Source organism: Anabas testudineus, chromosome 19, assembly GCF_900324465.2.
Source record: "Anabas testudineus chromosome 19, fAnaTes1.2, whole genome shotgun sequence".
Taxonomy (NCBI): Eukaryota; Metazoa; Chordata; class Actinopteri; order Anabantiformes; family Anabantidae; genus Anabas; species Anabas testudineus.
The window spans coordinates 10,311,185-10,327,671 of record NC_046628.1 but is presented as its reverse complement, the minus strand read 5'-3'; the positions used below and the strand labels follow the sequence as shown (position 1 = coordinate 10,327,671).

Here is a 16,487-nt window from a genome sequence, read left to right as displayed (position 1 = left end):
GCACACTGAGCTTGGTGAACAATTTCTGCTCATATATGTGATGAAGATGGTTCATTTGGACCAGATCTCAACCTCACCTGTTTGCTGTCTTAGGGGTGCCACACCTTGATAAACTTCTTTTTTCACACACTGATCAATTGGACCATTTGGATCACTGCAACCAGTTATGTTGCCATTCTCAGCAATCAACAGGTGGTGAATAGTCTTTTTTTTGAAAGATTAGGCAAATCTACTTTATACACATTAAGTTTGGGGGACCTACTGCTGGCAGCCCCCAAAATCAGATGAAGATGGTATAAATGGAAAATTACTAGCACTATATGCAAAGATGGTCCAATAGTCAAAATTGTTACTACAATAACTTGCAGTTTAAGTCCAGGAGAGGGAAGCAGAGCATTGCAGATATCAGGCTGTGCACACTGCAGTGATAGTCTTGGGTAGTTTGTTAGCTACATACAGTAGCAAGAAGTAATGCACTGTTTCCAGTGTCCTGCTTGTCTGCATAAATTGGTCATAAAATGTGATCTGATCTTTATTAACTTCACAAATACCAACAAACACAATATTTCAACAAGTCATGATTATTTATCGCTTCGTGACCTGGACTGTTTGCCATGCAAGGTGGTTCAATCAGGTATGAAAACACTGTTGCCATTACTTTTTCCATGATCACTCTTTCTGTTTGCATACAATAGCTGTATTCAATTAAGACATCAAAAATATATACATTTTGTGTTCATCACATGCTTTGAGGCTGCCTTTGGAGCTTTGCTGTATGTCATACCCTCTCTTTTGTCCCATGTTTCATGTCTGCCTCTCTTACTGCATATAACACAAATCATTATCCATCTGCTTCTTTAGTTAATTCATGTGTATTTTGGAACCGCAACCCAATTTTGTTGTCTTTGTGAACTTGAAACTAAGTTTGAGCTCTGAAATGACTTTTTAACAGAATACAGTAGAAATGAGTCACTGTTGTGCCTTTAAAATATTAACCACTACGAATATCAGTAACAAAGGAGCTTGTTGTATACTCAAAAGTGTCAATCCTATTTTGAGATATGATGTTCACAGTCATCATATACAGTAATTTGAACCACATTTTAGTCTTTAAAATCCAAATCTCAGTCTTGGGCACTATATGTGGTTGTACGTCATCAGAAAGACTGAATGGAGTCAACATATTTTACATTTTAATAATGTTCATAATAATTCCAGATGAGACAAGAACTGACAAGTACTGCACCAGTAAAATAGCAGTTTACTCCAAACCAGGTCATGTCTCCAGAATGTCATTGAATGAATGAGGTTATCTTGCATTAGTTACTGTATCACTACCAGGAAATCCCAACATTGTGATCAGCAAATGACGCTTGTTTTGTGAAACATTATCTGAACTTCTACTAACTTCAAGGACCTTTTCTCCCTGATGACTTTCTAAATTTCTAAAGTATCTTCCCACTTCTGCAATATACTGTCATGTGGCAATAACTAAAGAAAGAAATCTCTAAAAAGAGACATTGCTGTTAAAGTACATTTTGGATTATCAGGATTTCAGTTGTAATCATATCATGGGCAGTTAAAATAAAAACAGTAAACATGGCAAGTTACAAGGTTGGGTGAATTAAAGCTTTATTCAAGCCTGCGCAAAGTTCTCAATGAGTCACACAAACAATATGTTATCAGTGTATAATGGATGTTTATGACAAATCCCTGATGTGTCATCAGATTCGTTTATACATATTTACAATCACTCAATAATTATTAATTATCATTTTGTGACAGTAGAGGCCTGCACATGATTTGGCGCCTTCCCACAAAGAACAGTCCAAACTCTCCTCCTTTTCCTCCTTTTTCAGTAGCATCAGTCTTTTCCTCGGTATGTGATGTTTGTGAAAGTAGAAGTGGCTCCTTTGTAGAGAGGATTGTGCCCCTGTTTGTCAAATACACATAAAGAGACACGCGTTACAGTGAGGTAGATGGGCACAATATGAATTTAAAATGGTTCTGTTCTTTTATTATCAAACAAGGGATACCACAAACAGTGCAATACACATTTCATCATTCTCCCAATCCCCAGGTCAAAAAGTGTAGAGATAAACAAGAGCAAGAGAAGACAAACAAACACTAATGACAAAAAAGAAGATAGCTACACATCTATGCAACAATAATTCTTATAACAGGCCATTTACTCTTTGAACTGAAAGAAAATATGTGCATCACAACTCATGTGAGATCTAAAACTAATTTTACATTATCCATTCTTTACTATCTATACCCTATATTTGAAACCCATGCATTACCTTGAACGTGTGGCTTATGTTTTCACTTCCGTTACTCAGCATCTTAAAACTACTGTGATTCTTTGCAGTTTCAGTTCAGAGTTTCTAGGCTTTAAAGGAGCGTGTTAGGCAGTAAAGGCTAATTAGTGTTAGCTGATTTCAGCCCATCCCTTCCGCTGGCTGCCTTTTGTTCTGCTGGGAGTAACAGCATGCCACAGAAATAATAAAAAAAAAACACTTTTTCAGAAAATTAGAGCAAGAGACTGCGTGTGTGGCCTTTTGTGTGTGCGCATGTGAGGGTGCAGGCATGTTTGTGTGACCGAGTGTGTTTTAAAAGAGTCTGACAATGTGTAGATACTCTGCCTACATAAATGTTGACTATACCTTGCTTCAGTCCTATTATTAAACAAATAACACATTGGTTTCCGAATACACCATCTGAGTATTTTTGTGCCACTTAATGCTGAATTTACCGACCGTGTCCCACTTGGCACGAGCACGTTCTTCCTCAAATCTGGCAAACTCCCGTCTGTCATGGATGGTGACCAGCAGCTTCCAGATAAGCAGAGCCGCCAGGCCAAGGAACAAAATGGCTCCTGCCACTGACAGGAGCACCACCAGAATGTCTGGGCCCTTGGGGCAGTCTGAGTGGAAGGAGGAAATGATAAATGAATGAGCAACATGGGCAGACAGGACAAGATAAGCTAGATGTTGGGCAAGAGGAAGTCTGATTTCATAGAGGCGTCTCCTCATTCACTTACATGGATTTGATGTTGCTTTAGCTGCAAATTAATGACGAAACCAGGTGCATGATTTTCAGTCTGTAAAGTAATGTGAGGGTGGAGCAAATGTGTTGAACGGAGGGCAATGGGACTTTTAAATACCAAACAGCAGAGAGGAGGACCAAGTGTAAAATAGTCATCTCGCACAGCCATGCCACAAATCTCCCATCCCTCATTGTGGTTGAGTGAAACACAACAGGAATCTGATGTGCACAGTTTCAAGAACACTGACAGGACTCTTTTTGAATCATTAACATGAATCCTCCCTACACAGGACGGGAGTGACACATCGCTTGTTGCGCCCCAGTTGGTCATTTTTCCCATCGTTAGCTGTTCCACAAAACTTTCTCCTAAATTAACCACCGAACATGTTTCCAAATAAACTTAAAAGGAGCAATGAGCCATTCGCTGTTGAATCATTCCTAATTCTCATGTTAGTGTACTTTTGGGAGCTTCGGGAAGAGGTCATTAAGTTGGCTTCTCGTTTCCAGGCTCAGCTGATTTTCCAAACTACAGTAGAGTTTTGTTGTTGACATTAAGGTGGTTTTGTGAGATGAAGGTTTATAAATGTCTTTTAAAAGTTGCTGTAATTTTGATTATCTGAGATGATTAATTTTTTTTGCATGCGCTCGTACATGTGGGGATAGCAGCACTGGCTAACTTAGTGGGATGAGGGTGAACTTTTACTGCTGACATCAAAGCTTTCATCCTCGTCCTCTCTCCTCATTCCTTCCTTTCAACTGACCCTTTTGATCCTTACAGCCACTACTATTATGGCCTGTATGCACATCATGTCAGTATTGTAATAAATAATGCTGCATAAAACTATGCACTTATTTCTTAAAACATTATTTATTCCATATGAACACATGTTCTAGTCGACATTAATTCTTTTACAAATGTTATTTTCTCTCCCTGTCTTTGGCTTTCTTAGCTTCCTCTCCTACCCCTCTCCTGCTTTCCTCAGGAGGACATGTAGTGTCAGCATGTTCCTCGAGGAGCTGGGCAGCTGTTTACGATCCTCTTTGACACGGCAGGGTGCACTGTGTTCAAGCAAATTTTGGTGTACTTCTCTGTTACCCAGTTGTGCCTAAATTGAACACACACATTCATTAAAGGCAGACCTCGGGACAGACTTTCTCTGCGGGCACTGATGGCCATTAAAGGCTGTTTTACCGCCCCACACACTTTCTACTTGGCCAGTTAACAAGCAGATGAAGAGCATGTAGTAGGGAAATAAAAACTGGAAACAGACACACTGGATTTCACAAGCAAATGAGGTTTGCAAGAACTAAAATACATTGATCGTTCATTTGTGGTTTCAGTGGTGTGTAAATTCATTCTGAATCTTGTTTGTAGCCACTGAACAAATCACTTGGTTTTAGTTTGGTCTTTACCAACTATGTCAAGTACATTTCCAGCTCTTGAGTTGAGTTATGTCGGTATGCATGTACCTGAATAGACCTCTCTTACCTGGCTCTTTGATGACAAACAAGATGGACTTGCCACTGGTGTCCTCATAGTACTGGAACCGCTCCACGCAGTCATCCTCATCTTTGTAAGAACAGTTCACAGCGTTTGTATCATGGAGCACTGAAAGAAAAATAAAGATAAAACAAATTCATCAGCTACTTCAATATCTCTTATATTGGGTTCCACTTTGATTTTCTAATTCTCTTATGGATTCATGGACCAACACTCGCACACATGCAAAGTTGTGCAATGGTGTTTGCTACAGTAGCTTGGTGATGGTGGTTCAGTTGTGTAACAGACATTCCTGAGTCAGTTTTCTGACTTTATGAGATTTTCATTTGTGCTACTGTAACACTGTGTTTTAGGATTTACCATCATCCCATAATCTGCCAATGTTGTCACTGTTCCTGTTGTTGAACAGTAGTTACACATCATTGTTTTAAAGTCACTGAGAAGATCCTTCTAATGGACTATTCCACCTCTTATCTTCTGGGAATGTGCTGCAGAGCATCTTTTTAAACAACTTTTACTACATAACAGACGGCCCTGGCTGAGTGAGAAATCCAACAATGAATAATACCATTGGTTAAACAGTATCTTATTAGGAATGTTAAAGCATCACTTTCATGGTTGAAGTTTGGCTCACCTATTTCATCGACAAGCACAATCTCATCTTTGCAGATTCGAGAGCAGGTGTTGTCTTCAAACAGCTTGCCCCTCTTAAAGTGCTTACACTCCACACACTCTCTTTAAGAAGACGAACATACCTCAGGTCATCATTTTATTACAAGTAACATCACACACATCAAATGTCATCAAATACGAGATTATACTCCATATATGCTAACTCACTTCTTCATGGTACAGGCGTCAGGGCAGGTGGGACACTTGTCACAAGTGGCCCCGTAGGCACCAGGTTGTGTGCACTCGCAGGCCCCGCACACACACTGGCCCCTCCCGCTGCACAGTAGGCCCAAGTTAGACATGCACGTGTCAGTGCGTCTGGAGCAGTTACAGTTCTCACCTTGCCAGTCGGGTGCACACTGGCAGAATCCACAGTTACAGACACCATGACCTGTGGGACCAGAAACGATAGGCTACAGTTTAAAATCATAAATGAATATGTTTACAACATGCTGTCGAGCTGGTTCAAAATATCACATCACTTATGTTGATATGTATGTGTTTGTTACAGTATTTCTATCAAATTACAGATTAGAATTTTACACAGTTAATAGTAATATGTTTGCTATTTCCAGCCTTAACAGCACTTTTTTACATGGCGATGAATAAATAACAAATCTTTGGGGTCGAAGAAGTTACGTTTCTTTAAATTAATTTGTGAGTATATCTTCTACACACAGAAAGGTGGTATATGCAATAAAATTTAAATGAGGAAGAAGAAGTGAAACAATAAAGCAGATGATGACAGTGGGAGATGTGAAGTAGGTAGGAGGACAATAGAGCAGATGTGCACTATTGTTATGTTGGTGTTGTGATGATATTCAAATGCTATATTATTATTATATATATTATTATATGATTATCAGCTTGTTCCATCGCTTGATTAAAGCTACATGATGTTTACATGGTGAAACATTTTATTCTTCTTGGTTCCGTACAGCATTTTGCACACTTTTATATGGCATTTCCCCAAATTCAGGCTAACATATGTTTGGAAATTTTGGGTTCTCCGCTTGAATTTAAAATAAAGTTCTGTGGGTTTGAACAATGTTTTGGTGTTGAGTGCCACTTTGTAAAGACTAACCACTGCTTGTTAAGTGGTTATGAGTAAATTTACCACAAGCATACGAGCATTTGTCATCCTGTTCTGTGTTTTCCAGTCATCATGACATGTTTTATCTTTATTTGAGAGTTTCTCTCTGTCTACAGTACAAATACATGACTATTCTGTTGCTGGCATTACTATAATTCAGATAATATTTAATCCAACAGCAATTTAAATCCATTTTAAATATTCTAGGTTTCCTTTTGTGGTAGTTACTTCTTGCTAAGACATCTCTTATCACTCACCTTTTACTTTGAACAGTTTAAAATTTCAATTTCAGTGGCCTGAAAACCTATTCTTGTTCGTGTAAAATGTTATATTTGCCACGAAATGAAAACTTGGAGGCAAATATGTTTACAGGGCATTTGACTGTGTGCCTGTGGTGTCTGGAAGGCTTTTATTTTTGGCTGCATGATTCAGTGCATGTGTGGTTTGTGCCTGTGTGTGTGTATATGAGACTGTGTGCCAATAAGAGAGTGACAATGCAGAAAACACTGTGGCCTCTCTCTGCCAAACAATACTCAGATAAACAATGAGACAGGAAGCTGCTTGGAATAGTCTGACCAAATAAAAGATCATCCATGAACAAACTGTCATTACCACCTGACCACAGGACCGCTGGCTTTTAATTAGATTATTGTTCGGGGTAAGAAGAATTAGCCCTGCACTGAAAAAGGTCTATCAAGACAACAACAGATAATGATCTACACACACAACACTTCCAGCCCTCTCCCACATGGGCCTTTTCTGACCAAACATGGGTTTATTTTTAGCCTTATTACACCACACCAGCCAATGAGTAAGGAGAAAGGTATTTTCATGTTAATCTATGTGCTCCGGGGAATACAGGAAAACATTTCTCTGTGAGAGGCGCAGTGATTTATGAGGCGTAATGATGCAATGAAAGACAGAGGCAGTGAATGCCAAATCTTGTTGTTATCTAATTAGCAGTGCTCAATTAAACAAATAAATCAAATATTGGATCATTTTGTAATTATTTTCTATTGAAAGTTAGAAAAAATGGAGGACAATAACCTGTCTTACGTTTGTCCATTAAGTACAGTGATGAGGTGAACTTCACAGTTATCAGTTTGACAATACTTTTTGAGTACGGATTTTAAAAAGAGGAAAATGTGTTAGCATGAAAGCTTGAGACATGTTGGCATGTGTATCTGTGCTCTCTGGACAGAGCCAGGCTAATTGCCCCCCCCCCTCCCTCTTTCCATTCTTCATGCTGCTCAGGACAAATTCCTATTATTCTAAAAAGCTGTTGCACTGAAAGCAAATACAAAGAGTAGTGATTAGCTCCTTTAAAATTGTTAACGTTAATTGGATTTTAAAGACATTAACTGAAATTAATGGTGGATTTGCAGCCCTGCTGACAGCGGTTGCTGGATTGTAGTACTTTTTGCCAAATGGGAGATGTTACTCATCATTATGGTCTGAATGATATGACTTGAATGCAGTGTAAAAGCATGGCAGTGGAATTCATCCTCTCACTTAGCTTTCAGAAAGATGGAAAGTGGTGGATCAGTCACATGAAATGTCACGAAATTGAGTTTGGAGAGAAAAAAAAACACAAAAATGTTCCTCCATTGTTGGTGGGATTTCTTGCATGAACGTCTCTGAATAGGCAAATTGAACACCTACTTTACGCAGCTAATCCCAGACTTAAAAACTCCCTGTAACATCTCAATTACAAACATTGTCAGGGTAACATCATGTGGCTTGATTTGATGACATACTGTCTCTTTTAAAACACTAACAGAAGACGAAAATCACGAGGTTAAAGCTTCTGACAGTTACCAAACACAAACTCATTCCCACTGTTTAAAAGTCTCAACCACAACGCAAAACTTTCAGAAAAGTGAGAGTGTGATCAGAGAAAGCCGCCGTCCAACCCTCTTTGTACATGAATCCTGTTGAACATGGCCTCTCCTGGTGCAAATATACAACCTGAGCCTACACATACACTCACCACACCATATGTTTGTTGTGAATGGAGCCATGTCCTAGGCAGAAGGGAGTGTTGTTATTGTACTTAATTCTTCCCAGATGAGGTGGATGGCAAGTCAGTGTGGTGAAGAGGACTGCCAACCCCAAAGGCAAAGGTATACACATTCACTGAAAGTCTACCACAGACACACAATGTTTATGATAAGTTTGTAGGCCTTTTAAACCCCTTCCAGTGTTTAACTGTGCTCATATGTTTTTTTGTGGGACATCAAGACTGCTTTGAAAAGAATAGTTTGAGACTTCTAGATAGATAGATATTCTTATGAAGACTTTGATGAGGAGGCCAACTGCACTCTCCTCTCTCATATGAAGCTGCAACACGACATTTGGTCAGCATGAGCAAAGATACAGTAAGAATGAAAACACAGGGAGCAAAAGACAATCAATTAATGAAATAACAGACAATATACAGTACTTGTTAGGATTAATTGACGATGAATTGGTCATTATTAGTTTTATCTAGTCATCAATTAAAATTTGGTCAATTCAGTCAACTATGCCCTTAATAATCTGTAATATGCGACCTACCTCTATCTACTCTGTTGTGCTTTAAGTAAGTGTTGTTATGAATTACTTCAAAACCACTCAGAGAAAATTTAAATCCTCTGAAACTCAAAAACTTTAAAAAGTAAATATCTCTGTGCTGCTGGCCATGCTGTTCAGCGACTCCTGATCACATGAGCCTTTAACTGCATCACGTTTCGAAGGTTATTTCTAGTAAAAACTATTTTAAAAAAGTTGCATACTGTAACTTAAAGCTGCTCAAGCAAATTAATTACACAAGAAACACTTTTCCTTTCACTGGCATCATGATCTTACCTGAACACAGTTCTCCCTTGTAGCGCAGGCAGTTGAAGTCATCACACTCGCACAGCTTGCCCCACACTTTTCCAAAGTCACTGCTGTGGCACACACATTGGCCACACACACAGTCTCCACGTCCACTGCAGATGGCAGACGGGGACCCTCCCGAGCCTGCAGGTCCACTGCAGAGATCCTGTTCTGTGGGATTATAGTCGCCCTCTGCACACTCACAGTGCGATCCTAAGCGACCTGGGTGACACAGGCAGATGCCACACTCATAGGTACCATTACCGTGGTTACATTTTGGGCTGTTGAGCTGAGCTTTAGCCTGACACTTGCAGTCACACTCGAAAGTGACGGTGATGGAGAGGGAGTCCTTGAAGCCCACAGGCTTAATGATGAAGGTTTTTTTCTTCTGCTTGGGACAACCACGAGCTCTGGCCTCCACGCTGAAAGAGACCTGGATGAAAAGCGGAGAGTAAAATTGTAACATGTTTGGTTGGTCAAGATGTTTATGTTCATGTAATTGCAAGTCAAATTCTCAGCATATGGAGGCATTCAGACACAAGGAATGCCTCCATATGCACTTAGCTGGAGTAATCATTCATTCAGCATTGCATCCAACTTTGGTAAATGTCCAGAAGTAGGCAGTTACTACATCTGGAGAGAAAGCCATATATGGAAAAATAATAGGAGCTCAGGCCGAGAGAAAGAAATGTGTGGAGGCCAAAAAATGTCACCTGGAGTGAGAAGAGAACCAGGCAAAGAGCCAGTGAAACTGTGATAAAGGAAAAATGCAAAAGAGGGTCAGAGGGAACGTTTTAGGGAAGACAATTAGCACTAAATGTAGTCGGAGGATGAAGGGCAGAAAGACAAGAAAGCATCAGAAACAGTGCTGATCCACCGTTTTCCATTATCTGACAAAGGGGAAAATCCTAAATGAATAGCAGCAAGACGGGAAATGGAACAAGACCAAAAAGAAGGTATAAAATAGTACATGGGAATAATGAGTCATTTTTTTGTTGTGCATTCATCTCATCCAAAATGAGCTTCTTATCATTTCTGAAGACTGAATTGATATCTTGAGAGGAAGCTTTTAGGCAATAAGAACTACACATGAAAACAAACGTGTTCAGAGAAAACAAATGTGATTAGAACACAGGCTACAGATACAAATGGCTCCCAGGTGTCCATGTTAAAGTGTGAGATGCTTCTATTTAGGGAGGATGATGTCATTGATTGTGCTGTCCTGACAATTATACAGGATTTTAGCGATGGTTTATAATTAACAGACATCTCTCTTTTCTAGCCTCAGACCAGTCTGATAGCTCTGAAACAAAGTCTTATTGAACTGACCGTGTCTCCTATTTTGAGCCCGGAGCAGGATTTGAGGCCAGGGATGACCTCTCCGTTCAGACAGGTGGCATTAAAAGACAGGGACAGCTCCTCCGGGACACCTTGAAGCTCCAGCTCTACTTTGGAACGGATTTTCTGCCGAAACAACAGAAAACACATGCACATAGATGGGTGAACTCACATTTGAAGTTTGAAATAAGTTTTAAATTAAAATGAGGAAATTGCTTATTTGTATTTTCATTTCCTGTAAACAATGTTCTCTGCTTGTTTGTATAGATAAATATAAATTTAGGTTTCATATGAAACATAGTCATCTAGCTTCACACCTCGGCTACAACGCCTCTCGGTTGACTGTGTGCATGACTCAGACACTGGGGGTGTGTGTGTGTCAGCAAACACGTCATGCCCTCAAGACACTGTCTAGCCTAGTGTGTGTGCGTGTGCGTATGTGTGTGTATGTGTTTGTGTACCACTTACAGCATAGGCCTTCAGTATGAGCTGAATAACATTGCCAGAGTCATTGGACAGTGTTCCTACTGTTGTGCCAGGAATCAGCTCACTGTAGTTCTACAAGGCAGAAAGACAAACAGACGGTTGTCATCCTACGTATGTTAGTGAGTGAGACTTTTCACAAACTATTTTGTATATAGTCACTCACATATACACAAATTACAAATATGTTTTCACTCTCAACCTGGTAAATATTGTTAAACCATGTGATGATTTAACATAATGTAACTCTATGGCTGATTAAATTAGATTAAACTTTGATGTCATACAAAGAAATGTTGTGATCAGGAGTGTAAACAAATCGGTTTTAATTACATGTGAAGTGCAGGTATGATGTAGGTAGACATTACAGCTCAAATGATACCAGAAATGGAATAATTACATTCTATGTGTACAGAGGTGAATTTATAAATATATGTATAGTATGTCTGCACATCCATCTATTGATCCTTGAGCTGTTTTCTTTGCTGAATAATGAGTTTCACATGCATTTCTCTCATCCTCTGCAAGCTACTGTTCCAACTCTTAGTTGTAACAGTATTTCTGCTTGTACGACTGTGTTGCTGTGAATTTCCATTCTTCCAATGCAGGATCCAAGAATCTCTGTTTGAAACCAGTGAGGTTTGGAGGAGTTCAAGCCAAAACGCTACAGTATGTTCAAGATGAGATGATTACAGACTGGAATTTGTCATCTTTCTCAGCTTCAGTTGAAAACATTAATTCATGCATTTCTAGTTTTTTAGAGTGGGTCACTGCACATCCACTGTGTTGGATATAAAACAGTTTGAGCGGGATAAAAGGATGGATGTGCTCGATGTGGACTGCAGAAGTCCTGACCTGGTAAAGAGGAACCACAGGGTTGGTGACAGCAAAGATGAGGTTGATGTTGTTCTCTGACATCTTCTCTGTGATAAGAGCAAGAGATGGGTAATCCTGTAAGACCAAACCGAACCATGTGGTTAGTGGAAGCATACACACACTGAAGTGCTCCTACTTCTACACATCTGCAAACTTAAATTGTTCAGTCTCTCATTTGCACAATGCACACACACACTTACAGCACTTACTAACCATTGTGGTAGACATGCTGTACATATTGTCAGAGTTGAGGTGGCACTTTCCGTCGTTGGGCTGCACAATTCCTGCCAGGCGACCATCCAGAGCCACGTGAGTCTTAGCATCCGAAGTGAAGATAAGAAGGTGGGAAGCACCGGGGCGCCAACCAATCTGCTCCTAGTTCCCATTAAACCATTTAACAAAACAAACAAACAAACAAAAAAAAAAATACAGTGGCAAGAAAAAGTATGTCAAATTTCATGGTTTTCTGCATTAATTTGTCCTAAGATGTGATCTGATCTTCAACTGGCTTTTTGCTGTTTAATTTAAAATTAGTTTAAAATTTTGTAATAATTACCAGTCGTCGTTGTTGTTTATAAAATCATTAAATATTTATGATTATATATGAAAAAAATTTCATGTATCTGCTCATGTACTGTTTTTCTCCACCTTGCATACAGCAGCCTGAATGATGGCATCAAAGCCTCCCTCCGGGGCATCTCGGTTCCTGGACACCATCTGCTTCCTCACCTCCTCCGTGAAGCGTCCCACTTCCTCCGTCAAAGACAGAACGTGTTTGTAGCCAAACTGGGGCAGGCAAGTAGTGTTAATGCTGTCAAAAATAATAATAATAATCATAATAATAAAAACCTGATCAGCCAGTGTCAAGGCTCTGGTTGTTCATTTGTTTAAACACCTATTATTATATGTGGTCTCCTTATTAACAGAGAGTTTTTTTATTTTGTAAAGCTAAATTAAATTTATTTAAAAAAACAAAAACACAGTATAATGAGTATAATAGAATTTCCTAAAAGTGGCAGTAAAGGAAAAGTCAGGGGATCACCAAAGCCATTTAGATACATCATTTGGGAACCATGAATGCGTAAGTACTAGATGTTGACCTGCTTCAGTAGAAGTTTGCCATATGCTGCGTGGCTAAAAAGGGTTAAACAGTTCAAAGAACATGAAAGCTAGAACTGTTTCTTCTCTTCATCATGTGGTTCTGCCCGTCATGTGGACCCCTCTGTATTGTACATTACTAAACCAAAGTTCTCCGCTTGTCTTATCTCGTACGAAAACAGTCCTGGAGGCTGGATCGCGCCAGATTGTGTGTAAGCGCGGATGACCCCATGAGACCTTTTACCACCATTCCACCCACCAGAGCATTCGGGTGGAGTTACAGCGGCTTGCCTTGGATCGCTTTTCCTCTCTGAGCACTTCACCTGTGGCTGATTCAGAGTAGCTGACGCAGCAGCGGGGAGCCACTGTAAGCTGTTAACAAGTGCTGTGACTCTGAGCCAGCCTGAATTTCTACTGAGCAACGCTGTGTTTAAACGTGTCCTCACAAAAAAACAGCATTATCTGACTAATGATGTCACTTGAACATTCAGACACAAACAACCACAGAAATGAACTTCAGTGGATACAGATTGGAAATGTATAACTCTGTTAAAATTAAGAATGCAGCCACTAGATGAAACAAAAAGGCCTGGATTTAGTTTACATATTTAAGTCCAGGCAAAGAAACAGATTTTGTTTATTTTTTTAAAGGTATAGTTCAAAAGCTTTACTTTTACCTATAGCAGGGGTTCTTCACTGCCTCTTTGGGGGAGATGTACATATAAGGTGAGAGTGGTTTGTCTACAAAAGCCCCAAATCCCATACGGAGGTTGCTGGTGGTGCGGTTCATGGCCTCGGCCAGGCCTCTGCCCAGTGTCCTCAGACGGAAGAGGTCGTCATTCATGGAGTAGGAAAGGTCCATGAGGTAGTAGAGATCCACAGGGTAGTCCTCTACCTGACGCACCTTCACCGTAAAACGCTTAGCATCATCTTGGAAATGTTAAAAAAGAGAAAGAAATACCTTCGACTTATAGCTTTACTTGATGTAATTGGTACAGTTTTTTATTATTCACTCACTACAGTTGAAAGAGAGAAGAAAGGCCTTGGATAAACAGCAGAAAAGCAGCTGTGTTCTGTGCAAATTCCCTCTGAACATGTGAAAATATGGTTTCTCTTTTCTCAACATGTCTGAATCTTTATTTTCATGATTGATTTCTAAACCACAAAGTGAGAAGAAGTGACTCACCCGGCCTCAGGGTGATGTGGAGTTTCTGCGGCTTGATCTGGGTGACATCTTGCGTGGCTCCAGCTGCCTTGTTGCTGAGGGGCCTGTCTTCGATCACCTGCAGTTTGCTGTTTGGCGACTCCAGAGATGACGGAGCGCAGCCTGCTGCCACCAGGTTACTCTTCAGGTCACAGCGGGACAAGCTGGCATCCCCCTGGCCAAAGTCCTGACAAAAGAGACGCATCGTTTTGTGCAGAACAGTGCAGTTTCCAGCAACCTCCTCACACATTTGGAAGTAGTTTGATTTGTTAAAAATGTAATCAAATAGTTGTTTATTTACAAAGTTCCCATCTGTAATAAATCTGTGTTCGGAGGGGGGAAAAGGCATATTGAAACCATTAGATCCACCTTCAAATAATTCAACCAGTGCTTTTGAATATGAAGAATTCATCCTGAGAACATTTCGCTCTTGAATAGAAGACAGAGTTCACTTCTGAAAACCGAGTTTTACAATATTAAATCATTGCACTCATGAAAATGTGACTATATCCCAATGCAGTCATAGGATTTCAGTCACTGCCAGAAAGATCAAAACCGACCAGATTTGTGAAGGTACAAAGAAAAACATGTTCTTTTCTTTTTCAACAACACAGTGAGCCACGTATTGTTTAACTCTAGCTTCATGTATTCTTCTCAACTACTTGGCTGATGAGGAGCTGTGTACCACCATGCACCAGCCCATACGCCTGATTGAAGTGAAGTGGAAAAGCAACCCACCTCCTGAAGGCACCATGCACAGCTCGGGTGCACGGCCAGACATTGTTTGCATGTGCTGGCGCCTCTGGAAGTGCAAACATTTGAACCTGTTACACAAAAAAAGAACTATTGTTATTACTCAATTGATATTGTTAATCATGTTTAACCATCATGTTGCACAATGTGTAAATTCCATTATAACCTCATAACATATAAAAATCACTATATTCATGGGACAGCTGTCGGTTACCATATACAATACACACCCTGTGTCTACTTGGGGCCACTTTTCACATTTCAGACATCATTTGATGAAGATAGATCTCTATTTTATTCAGCTTGACATGGAAATATTTGCAATGTCTCATAAATAAATACGATGAAATACAGTATAATAAAGCAGAACATGTGTTTTTCCTCTCTAGTAAAACTAGATCTGGAGTAAAATGTTCTTTATTCACCATCTAGACTCACTATTCAAAACTGATCTGATATAAAGTATTGGTATTAAATGTGTTACATGGCTTCCACTACAACATTATTCTTTGCTGCATGTTGGGCAAAAAAACATAAAAACAAACGAACATAAACTCATAACTCACCGCAAACATCTGTAATCCCAGTGAAGATCAAAACGCACGTCCATACTATCCTCTGCGCCGTGACTGCACCCATCCTGGTGCGCGCTCTCTGTGAGGTCAGCGCCTGCCAACGAGCTCCGATGTGAGCACAAGCAGAAAAGACCAGGAAAAAACTTTTATCTGCATTCGACACAAGTCCAAATACAGTCCGATGTCTTAAAGCCACCACCTACTCCCCCCTCCAGAGGAACTCTCATTATTCTACTATTACAATGGGCGGAGAAAGCGCAGCATCCAGAGCCTGAGCCAGGAGTTACCAGTTTGATTATTAGATTTGATAGTTGGAGGGCAGGTCAGAGCCATGTGAAATGTTTTTGTATCAGCTGTTGCGCACTCTGATATGTGCTTATTGGTTTGTTTTTACTGAATATTGCCCGTGTAGTGCAGTTCTTAAAAATACTTAAAAATGCATGGAAACTTGTTTTATGAAATAAAAGACAAACGCAGATTATTGATAGTGTCACCTCCTGACAAGTTTACATCATATTGGATTAACTACTGAATTAAAATGTGTGACATTCATTGTGTTAATAGGAAAATACTTAATTACAGACTTAACAAAAAGTCTTAACTTGGCTCGAGTCCACAGGAGAGTTGCTGTAGTACAGCGCCGACCGGCGGGCGCATATTGTAAAGACGAACAAAGACGAGGTTTGGACTTGAAACTGTGGCTGTTGAAGTCTGGCTCAATTCTAACTGAATTTGAATTTATATTTCTTATGCTTTAATTATCAATATTCTGTTCTCTTTTAAAACAACTCGCCTTTAAGATGTCGTGACTTTCTTTTTTTCAGGAAAGCAAATCTCATCTGATTTACGCACAGGTCAGTTTTGGTTGCATAAAGTGTCAGCTGAGCTCCTGCGACTAAGATGAATACATTTAGTTTTATTTCTGTGCAGCACAAGTTAATTTGGTTGTAGTGCCACTTTGATCCACCAGGTGTCATTTTCACACAA

General features: G+C 39.8%; 1 protein-coding gene across 1 annotated transcript; it reads right to left on the bottom strand.

The window, feature by feature from the left end:
• Positions 1–1,599: 1,599 nt before the first annotated feature.
• On the bottom strand, positions 1,600–15,786 carry LOC113156567 (integrin beta-3). Its single transcript, XM_026351791.1, has 15 exons — positions 15,492–15,786; positions 14,911–14,996; positions 14,155–14,359; positions 13,646–13,898; positions 12,519–12,681; positions 12,084–12,245; positions 11,850–11,945; positions 10,980–11,069; positions 10,503–10,637; positions 9,162–9,606; positions 5,390–5,612; positions 5,184–5,284; positions 4,538–4,657; positions 2,760–2,926; positions 1,600–1,933 (listed from the first exon to the last, which is right to left on the bottom strand). Exons 1-15 carry the CDS (start codon positions 15,562–15,564, stop codon positions 1,865–1,867), a joined length of 2,388 nt encoding a protein of 795 aa, XP_026207576.1. The 5' UTR covers positions 15,565–15,786; the 3' UTR covers positions 1,600–1,864.
• Positions 15,787–16,487: the final 701 nt, after the last annotated feature.

Coding starts and splice junctions, on each gene's coding strand:
- LOC113156567 (XM_026351791.1), bottom strand. CDS start 15,564: ATGGGTGCAGTCACGGCGCAGAGGATAGTATGGACGTGCGTTTTGATC. Junction 4,658..5,183: donor TGTGCTTGTCGATGAAATAG/GTGAGCCAAACT, acceptor TTTTTCTTTCAG/TGCTCCATGATACAAACGCT. Junction 2,927..4,537: donor GTTTGTCATCAAAGAGCCAG/GTAAGAGAGGTC, acceptor CCTTCCACTCAG/ACTGCCCCAAGGGCCCAGAC.